This window comes from Lissotriton vulgaris, chromosome 6, assembly GCF_964263255.1.
Source record: "Lissotriton vulgaris chromosome 6, aLisVul1.2, whole genome shotgun sequence".
NCBI classification, from domain to species: Eukaryota; Metazoa; Chordata; class Amphibia; order Caudata; family Salamandridae; genus Lissotriton; species Lissotriton vulgaris.
In genome coordinates this window covers 933,641,619-933,651,318 of record NC_141694.1, presented here as the reverse complement: position 1 = coordinate 933,651,318, position 9,700 = coordinate 933,641,619, and the positions used below count along the sequence as shown (strand labels likewise).

The window sequence follows — 9,700 nt, the reverse complement described above, 5'->3', positions numbered from 1 at the left end:
AGGTGCCCTTACCAGCCTATTTACTGCGTTAACGAACACTGAAGGGGGCCTTACCAGCCTATTTCATGGATTAACGAACACTGTAGGGGCCCTTAACAGCCAATTTACTTGGTTAACGAACACTGAAGGGGCCCTTACCAGCCTATTTCATGGATTAACGAACACTGTAGGGGCCCTTAACAGCCAATTTACTTGGTTAACGAACACTGAAGAGGCCCTTACCAGCCTATTTATTGCGCTAAGCAACACTGAAGGTGCCCTTACCAGCTTATTTACTGGGGTAAAGAACGCTGAAGGGGCTCTTACCAGCCTATTTACTGGGGTAAAGAACACTGAGGGGGCCCTTACCAGCCTATTTACTGGGTTAACGTATGATGAAGGTGCCCTTACCAGCCTATTTACTGCGTTAACGAACACTGAAGGGGCCCTTACCAGCCTCTTTCATGGATTAACGAACACTGTAGGGGCCCTTAACAGCCAATTTACTTGGTTAACGAACACTGAAGGGGCCCTTACCAGCCTATTTCATGGATTAACGAACACTGTAGGGGCCCTTAACAGCCAATTTACTTGGTTAACGAACACTGAAGGGGCCCTTACCAGCCTATTTACGAGGTTAACAAACACTGAGGGGCCATTACCAGCCTATTTACTGGGTTAACGTATGCTGAAGGTGCCCTTACCAGCCTATTTACTGCGTTAACGAACACTGAAGGGGCCCTTACCAGCCTATTTCATGGATTAACGAACACTGTAGGGGCCCTTACAGCCTATTTACTTGGTTAACGAACACTGAAGGGGCCCTTACCAGCCTATTTACTGCGCTAAGCAACACTGAAGGTGCCCTTACCAGCTTATTTACTGGGGTAAAGAACGCTGAAGGGGCTCTTACCAGACTATTTACTGGGGTAAAGAACACTGAGGGGGCCCTTACCAGCCTATTTACTGGGTTAACGTATGATGAAGGTGCCCTTACCAGCCTATTTACTGCGTTAACGAACACTGAAGGGGCCCTTACCAGCCTATTTACGAGGTTAACAAACACTGAGGGGCCATTACCAGCCTATTTACTGGGTTAACGTATGCTGAAGGTGCCCTTACCAGCCTATTTACTGCGTTAACGAACACTGAAGGGGCCCTTACCAGCCTATTTCATGGATTAACGAACACTGTAGGGGCCCTTAACAGCCTATTTAGGAGGTTAACGAACACTGAAGGGGCCCTTACCAGCCTTTTTAGGAGGTTAACGAACACTGAAGGGGCCCTTACCAGCCTATTTACTGGGTTAAAGGACACAGAAGGGGCCCTTACCAGCCTATTTACGAGGTTAACAAACACTGAGGGGGCACTACCAGCCTATTTACGAGGTTAACAAACACTGAGGGCCATTACCAGCCTATTTACTGGGTTAACATATGCTGAAGGTGACCTTACCAGCCTATTTACTGCGTTAACAAACACTGAAGGGGCCCTTACCAGCCTATTTAGGAGGTTAAACACTGAGGGGGCACTTACCAGCCTATTTACTGCTTTAACGAACACTGAAGGGGCTCTTATCAGCCTGTTTACTGGGTTAATGAACGCTGAGGGTGCCCTTACCAGCCTATTTACTGCGTTAACGAACACTGAAGGGGCCCTTACCAGCCTATTTACTGGGTTAAGCAACACTGAAGGTGCCTTTATCAACCTATTTACAGGGTTAAAGGACACAGAAGGGGCCCTTACCAGCCTATTTACGAGGTTAACAAACACTGAGGGGGCCCTCACTAACCTATTTACTGGGTTAACGAACACTGTAGGGGCAATGCCATCCTATTTACTGGGCTATCGAACACTGAAGGGACCCTTACCAGCATATTTACTGGGTTGACGAACACTGTATGGGCCCTAGTCAGCCTGCTGAGGTGGACCAGCTCAACATTGGGAAACTAAGCACAATACTAGCAGTGCCACTCCCTAGGTCTCTAGACTTAATGAATGTCCTTTTTTTATACAACTATCACTCATGTTTTTCACATATCACTGCATTTACGTCCATTAATTCAATAAATTAAATAAGACACCATCTTGGCTGCAATCAAGCTTTATTGGCATTAGATATTCAAATAATGAAGATGCTCATCTTAATTGCTTGCAGCTGTGTACCTTACATTCAGGTTTCCTTTCGCTCCAAAATAAACAAAAAAGAAACAATTGCACAGATTAATGTACAAAAGTACATGTTCATCCCTTTTCATACATTTATGTATTTAGTTAATACATAGGGTAGAGGTTTGGTTTTGGCTTACTGACACAGTCAGAGCTTTCCTATTGGAATGTCTTTTAAAAAACATTTAAAAAATTCATGCTTGAAGTGTTTTATTTTGTAACAAATATTCTGGCTCACTAATAGCTTTTATTACTTTTATCTACAGTCAATCGAGCATATATTTCAGGAATGTGTAAGGCAATATGGTAAGTTGATAGTAGGCTCGTAAACGAATCAGACAGATGTTCCATCCTTTGGTTCTTCACTGCTCCCCTAGAAAAGAAATGTATTTAGATCACTGTGTATGTCAGATAACGTGCGCAGTGGCACAATCAGGCCAGGTTTCATCCCAATTTAATATGACAAAAGCCAAAGAAAGGTTAGGACAACAGTATTCTCATAATTGCATATCCTGAGCCGTTAACACGGCCATAAACAGGAGCCATTAATTAAATCCTTTGGAAATGAAAAACCATACATATCATGCAAAAAGAAAGAAAATGTAACATGGAATTCTGCAATCCCCGTTTTCACTTGTTTCTATCATGATTGTTGCAGTCAAAACGTCGCCTTGTTAATTATCCGTAATAATTAAATGGCACCGCTATACTGTGGTAATAATGTATCGCACTAATTGTGGCGTCAAAGGGACAATGTAAAAGGTAGCTTGCCGAGCAGAAACTTAATTTGCAACCACCACTCACGCCTTTAAAAGGGAGAGCTTTCCAGCTCCCTTAATTTTAGCTTTCACCGAAAATTCTTTTTTTTGTCTCAGACACCAGAATGGTATTGTATCTGTATTGCAATTCTAAGAATGGACTAACACCCTACTTCTTTATTTTCCCAGACGCTCAGAAGTAACCTGAAGGAGAAATGTGCTATTCTGCAAAAACTGTCAATAAACACCTACACTGGAGAAGAGACATTGATCTCCATATTCTTAATCTCAAACACGGCTTACACAGCACACCACATGAGGAATATGCTACTTACCAGTATGCATCTGTTCTTGGCATGTAGGGCTGCTGACATTCATATCTGTGCATAGATCGCCGCCTAGTGTTGGGTCCGGATGATTGCACATTGTTGTCCTGGAAGAGTCTTCGAAGTATCACGAGATAGGTGGCTCCTCCCCTGGACTACAGTGCGCATGGGCATCCTCTCCATCCCCAGATTGTTTTTCGCCATTGTGGCAGAGATGGAGTATAATACTGAAGGTGATGACCATGCCTGAAAATGATTCTGAGTGCTACAGCTGCGTAAGGCACCGGGGAGGAGGGCGGGCGATATGAATGTCAGCAGCCCTACATGCCAAGAACAGATGCATACTGGTAAGTAGCATATTCCGTTCGAGGCATGTGGGCTGCTGAATTCATATCTGTGCATAGAATGAATAGCAGTTACCTCCTTAGCGGCGGTTGCCCGTGCCAGCTGCAGCAGTCTGAAAGAGAGTTCTGAGAACAGCCTGTCCTACAGCAGCTTGCTGTTTGGAGTGTACATCTACGCAGTAGTGTTTGGTAAATGTATGTATGGTGGTCCATGTGGCTGCTCTACATATATCCTCTAGAGGAATGTTACCTAGGAAAGCCATGGATGCCCCTAGCTTGCGTGTGGAGTGCGCTCTTGGGGGAACTGTTAAAGTGCGTTTAGCATTTTGAAAACAGATTTGTATGCATTTAACAATCCATCTGGCTATACCTGATTTGGAAATAGGGTTGCCTTTGTGTTGTGGAGAGAAGGCAACAAACAGTTGTTTAGTCTTTCTAAAGTCTTTTGTCCTGTCGATGTAATACAGGAGAGCTCTTTTGACATCTAAGGTGTGCAGTGTTCTGTCTGCCACTGAATCTGGGTTTGGAAAGAAAACTGGCAGTTCTATGTTTTGATTGATGTGGAACTGCGAGATTACCTTTGGCATGAACTTGGGGTTGGTGCGCAGCACCACCCTATTAGCATGAATTTGCAGGTAGGGCTCTTGAATTGTCAGGGCTTGAAGCTCACTGACTCTTCGTAGCGATGTGATGGCTATCAGAAAAGCCACTTTCCATGTAAGAAACTGTATCTCACAAGTATGAAGAGGCTCAAAGGGGGGCCCCATGAGCCTGGTGAGAACGGTGTTTAGATTCCAGACAGGCGAAGGAGGGTGTCTGGGAGGGATTACTCTTTTAAGGCCTTCCAAGAAGGCTTTAATGGCAGGCACTTTGAAGAGGGAAAGATGCTGTCTGTTTAGAAGATAAGCGGCCATGGCAGCCAAATGTATCCTAATGGAACTATACGCTAGATTGCATTGATATAGATGCAGCAAGTAACATATGATGTTTTGCGTGGACGCATCTAGCGGATTAATGTCATTGTTGGAACAGTAGATGACAAAACGTTTCCATTTGGCCGCATAGCACGCCCTAGTTGTAGGTCGCCTTGCCTCCTTGATGATGTTCATACACTCAGGGGGCAAGTTGAGGTAGCCAAACTATGACCTCAGGAGCCACATCGCTAGGCTCAACTGTTGCGGATCTGGGTGCTGAATGTCTCCATGGCTCTGAGGGAGGAGGCTGGGAGTGAGACGCAGCCGTTGGCGAGGCACCACTGAAAGTTCCAGGAACGTGGTGTACCAAGCCTGCCGTGCCCACGTTGGAGCAACCAGGATGAGCGTCATGGAGTGCTGCCGCTGTTTGCACGCCACCAGCGGTATGAGTGGGGCTGGGGGAAAAGCGTACGCAAATTTGCCTGACCAGTTCATCCATATCGCATTGCCCTGAGACTGCGGGTGTGGGAACCTGGCGGCGAAGCTTTGGCATTTTGCGTTCTCCTTTGTGGCGAAGAGGTCGATCTCTGGATGACCCCACTGCTGGAAGTATGGTTGGAGCACTGAGGGGTGAATCTCCCACTCGTGCATCTGATGACTGTGCCTGCTGAGCAGGTCCGCCATCTGGTTGTCTTTGCCCGGGAGATGTTCCGCCATGAGGAAGATGTTCATCTGAATGGCCCACTTCCACATGCTCTGGGCTAGGTGAGATAGCTGCGGGGAGTGTGTGCCTCCCTGTTTCTGGATGTAATACATGGCAGTCATGTTATCCGTCCGGATCAACACGACCTTGTTGCACAGGTGCAACTTGAATGCTTTCAGTGCCATGAAGATTGCCATCAGCTCCAAAAGATTGATATGCATCTTTTGCTGCTGCCCCGTCCATAGTCCCTGCACAGTGTAATGGAGGACATGCGCTCCCAACCCTGGAGAGATGCGTCCGTCGTCAGCACTATCTGTGGGACAGGCTCTTGGAACGGTCGTCCCCTGCAAAGGTTTTGTGGATTCCACCAATGCAGAGAGTTGTATGCACGACCGGTTACCAACACTAGGTCTTTCAGATGCCCATGAGCCTGGTTCCACTGTCGTGCTAAGAATTCTTGAAGAGGACGCATATGCAGCCTCGCGTGCGGGACTATGAATATGCAGGAGGCCATCATACCGATCAGCTGCATGAATACCTGTGCTGGGAGCGATTGTTGAGGCTGTTGACTCTGGCAGAATTTGGCTGCGCCGTTGCCGCCAGAGTATTTAATGTCGCTCCTAGGTACTGCTGCACATGGGCGGGCTGAAGGTGCGACTTTGCGTAGTTTAGTGAGAACCCCAGACGGTGAAGGAGGTGAATTGTACGTGACATGTGGCTGGCACATTGCTGGGCTGACTTTGCCTGAACAAGCCAGTCGTCCAGGTAGGGATACACATGAATGTGTTGTCTCCGAAGGTGCGCAGCCACAGTCGCTAAGCACTTGGTGAACACTCTGGGGGCAGTGGTGACCCCGAAAGGCAGGACCTTGAATTGGTAATGCTGATTGTTGATGGTGAATCTGAGATATTTCTTGTGACTTGGGTGAATGGGAATGTGGAAATATGCATCCTTGAGGTCTAGGGTTGCTAGGAAGTCGCCCTGACCGAGCAATGGCAGGACTTGCTGTAAGGTTAACATATGAAAGTGTTCTGACAGTATGTATTGGTTGAGGGGTCTGAGGTCTAGAATGGGCCGCAGGGAACCGTCTTTTTTTGGGATTAAGAAGTACAGAGAGTACACTCCTGTACCTCGTTCTTCTGCAGGCACGAGCTCTATTGCCCCTTTTTGCAGCATGGAGAGTACTTCTTGCTGCAATAAGTGCATGTGCTCTGCGGACATAGGACGGTGCCTTGGGGGTAGGTTGGGGGGGTGGAGGTTAGTTCTAGACAATAGCCGTATTGGATAAGTTGTCTCACCCACCTGTCCGTGGTGATGCCTTCCCAGACTGGCAGGAACTGCTGGAGTCTTCCCCCGACAGGTGTTAAATGGTCGGGGGGCAGTGACAAGGCGTCACTGTTTGTTGGGAGCGGAGGATCTGGCATTGTTATTACCACGTCCTCTGCCCTTGGTGCTGTTCCCACGATATCCACCCCTAGCATTCTTTGTATAGGTGGTTTGCGCGCTCCCCTTGCTGTACTGGGCTTGCTGTAAAGCTTGTCCTCTAGAGGCTCCCCTATTACCGGAGCGACGAAAGAAACTGCCCCGAAACTGCTGTGACTGCAGAGTCCCCATGGATTTTGCTCTGTGTCCTTTTTAATTTTTTCGAGGGTTGTGTCTACCGCGGGACCAAAAAGGAAGTCTGGGTTAACTGGCTGGTTGAGCAAAGTTGTTTGAATCTCTGGTTTAAACCCAGAGATGCAGAGCCATGCGTGACGCCTCAACATTACACTAGTGTTAATGGCCCTAGCTACCGTGTCTGCCGCATCCAGTGCGCATTTGATGGATGCATTAGAAATTAACTTTCCCTCCTGTATGATCATTTCTGCTCCCTCTTTGTAAACATCAGGCAGGTGTTGTAACAACTGTTCTAGCGTGTCGTAGTGAGCCCTATCGTATCTAGCCAACAGGGCGTGTGTATTTGAAATCCTCCAAATATTAGCAGCCTGTGCTGCCACTCGCTTTCCTGACGCCTCCAAGATCTTGGATTCTTTGTCCGGAGGAGGAGCGTCACCACTAGTCTGCGAGTTTGCCCTTTTGCGAGCACTGGCCACTACGAGGGAGTCCAATGGGAGCTGGCCTTTGATGTAGGTGGGGTCCACTGGAGCAGGCCTATATTTTTTCTCAATCCTAGGGTTCATAACCCTTGCTTTTGTGGGCTCTTTGAAAATGTCTGCAGCATGCTTGAGGACTCCTTTTAGCATAGGCAATGTCTTTGTAGATCTTTCAGAGGTGGAGAAGGTATCAAACAAGAAATCTTCTTCCACAGGTTCTGCGTGCATTTCCACGTCATGGTTGAGGGCTGCTCTTTCTATCAAAGCGTTAAACGCCGCCGTGTCTTCAGTAGGCAAGGTCTTGACATTGTAGGACTGAGTGTACGGTGCAGCTTGTGGATCATCAGGGTCTACAGCATCAGTCCATTGCTGAGGTTCTTCTTGATCAGGGTCAGCCTGATAATTGAAGGCCGCCTGACCGTATTCATCACCCATGTCCTCCTCGCTTTGTGCTGGAGAATATGCCATTTGTTGTGAATAGCTCTCAACGTGTTCAAAGAGAACTGGTGAGGTGGTTCAGTCTTTTTTCCGTTTAAGAGGGATTTTATACCCCTCCAAGGGATGTTCAGGAGCGATTTTCCTTTTATGGATGGTAAGCCTGCCCGATTCCGAGTCGATGAAGAGTTTCGACTGATTGTCGTACGAGGGTTCGTGGAACACAACCCCCTCAGGGGTGGACTTCGAAGGCACGGACACTGTCTTTGATGGGTCGGTGCCTTTGTGTTGCTCGAGATGCTTGGCTCGAGCCGTCGGTGGTAGACCGTACTTAATCGGAGGGTGGCCTGTGGACGGGCCGACCTCCTTAGAGCTTGCCGTAGTGTTCGATCCCAGCTGCTTTGGCGACTCAGTAGTATGCTTGCTTCCTTGCGTCGACTCGAGCTCACGGTGCGCAGCATGCACGGCCTTGGGCGTCGATGCAACCTGCTGCTTCGGGTCGGCTTTGGACTTCGACTCGAGAGGTTTGCCCAGGAGCGGCTTGAGAGCTGAAATCTTCGGCTCGACAGCCTTCTTGGTCTGGAGGCCTTTGGCCTTGTCGCCCAGCTTGGGCGTCGACGTCTACTGCGTCGAGGCGACATGCTTGACTGCAGAGCCTGTCTTCGACAATCCAGTCTTTGAGGCGACGGCCCCTTTCGATGCCGAAGGGTCGGCGACAGTCTTTGACTTGAATGGCGTCGACGTCGATCCGACGACCACTTTTAGTAGTTTCGGTTTCGGTTTTGGCTCTGTAGGTTTCAGTTTCGATTTTGGAAGATCGACCGATGGCTCTTTTGAAGTATTCTTAGCCTTGCCTGGACGCGGGGCTATAGAATGTGGAGTAAGATCTTGGCTAAGGCCTTTCGGCGATGCCTCGACCTGAGCCGTAGGGAGCGTATTGTCAATAGTAGGCCCCGCTACAGCGGTTGGGCCCGGCTCATCACTGGAGTCGTCATCAACGGCCCCGATGGCCTCATCGTCGTCTCCTACCTCGATGACGTCTTCTTCATGGACGTATTCCTCATCTTGCTCGTCCACGTCGAAGTTGGAGTCATGCTCCGACGCTGGGTCCGACTGCTCGTCAGGATCTTCTTCTTCTTCGGCGCCTTCTTCGTCACCGGCCTTGAAGATGTCGACCGGCTCGGGCGCCGACTTCTGCGCTGACTGACTTGCTGCGCGTCGAACTCGAAGCGTCTTCTTGGAGCGGAACTTCGAGCAGGCCATACAGCTGGCCTCGTCGTGCTCCGGGGATAAACATTTATTGCACACTGGGTGCACATCAATGTGAGGGTATTTCGAATTGCAGACGGGGCATCGTTTGAACGGGCTCCGATCCATCGTCGTCGTAGTTTGGGCCTATGGTGTCGAAAGCGAAAAACTGCCTTCGACGTCCGGTTCGAGGAACTGGAGAAGAAACAGGCGCCGAACGAGACAATACCGAAGGCCTTTTGGCCTTAGTAAAGAGTTATAACAAAGTTTCCGAACTGGAGTCGAGAAAGTACATCCGAACCCAATGGCGGAAAAAAACAATCTGGGGATGGAGAGGATGCCCATGCGCACTGTAGTCCAGGGGAGGAGCCACCTATCTCGTGATACTTCGAAGACTCTTCCAGGACAACAATGTGCAATCATCCGGACCCAACACTAGGCGGCGATCTATGCACAGATATGAATTCAGCAGCCCACATGCTTCGAACAAACCATTTACATTGTTTGCAGCAAATTACAAGTGGTGTTTTGGTAGGTTTACTTTTACAGTTAAATTCGACTTGTATTCCACATATCCGCGACTCATCAGAAATACATGCAACCACATTTGTAGCAGAGGGCTGGGAGAAAGCAAGAGGAGAAACATGCATAATAAAGACTGCAGCACCACATACCAAACATTTAAATGATTTGCAGGTCACCTCAACGTTTTGTGACCTAAAAAAAAGTTA

General features: G+C 48.4%; 1 protein-coding gene across 6 annotated transcripts in view; it reads right to left on the bottom strand.

Moving 5' to 3' along the window:
• Nucleotides 1–2,067: 2,067 nt before the first annotated feature.
• RRBP1 (ribosome binding protein 1) overlaps nt 2,068–9,700 on the bottom strand; it is a 331,988-nt gene continuing 324,355 nt past the window's right edge. For all 6 annotated transcript variants that reach the window (XM_086926921.1, XM_086926923.1, XM_086926925.1 and 3 more), the window contains one exon: nt 2,068–2,521. In XM_086926921.1, the coding sequence (XP_086783047.1) occupies nt 2,483–2,521 (39 nt within the window). In that variant the 3' untranslated portion in view covers nt 2,068–2,482. The remainder of the gene's footprint in view (nt 2,522–9,700) is intronic.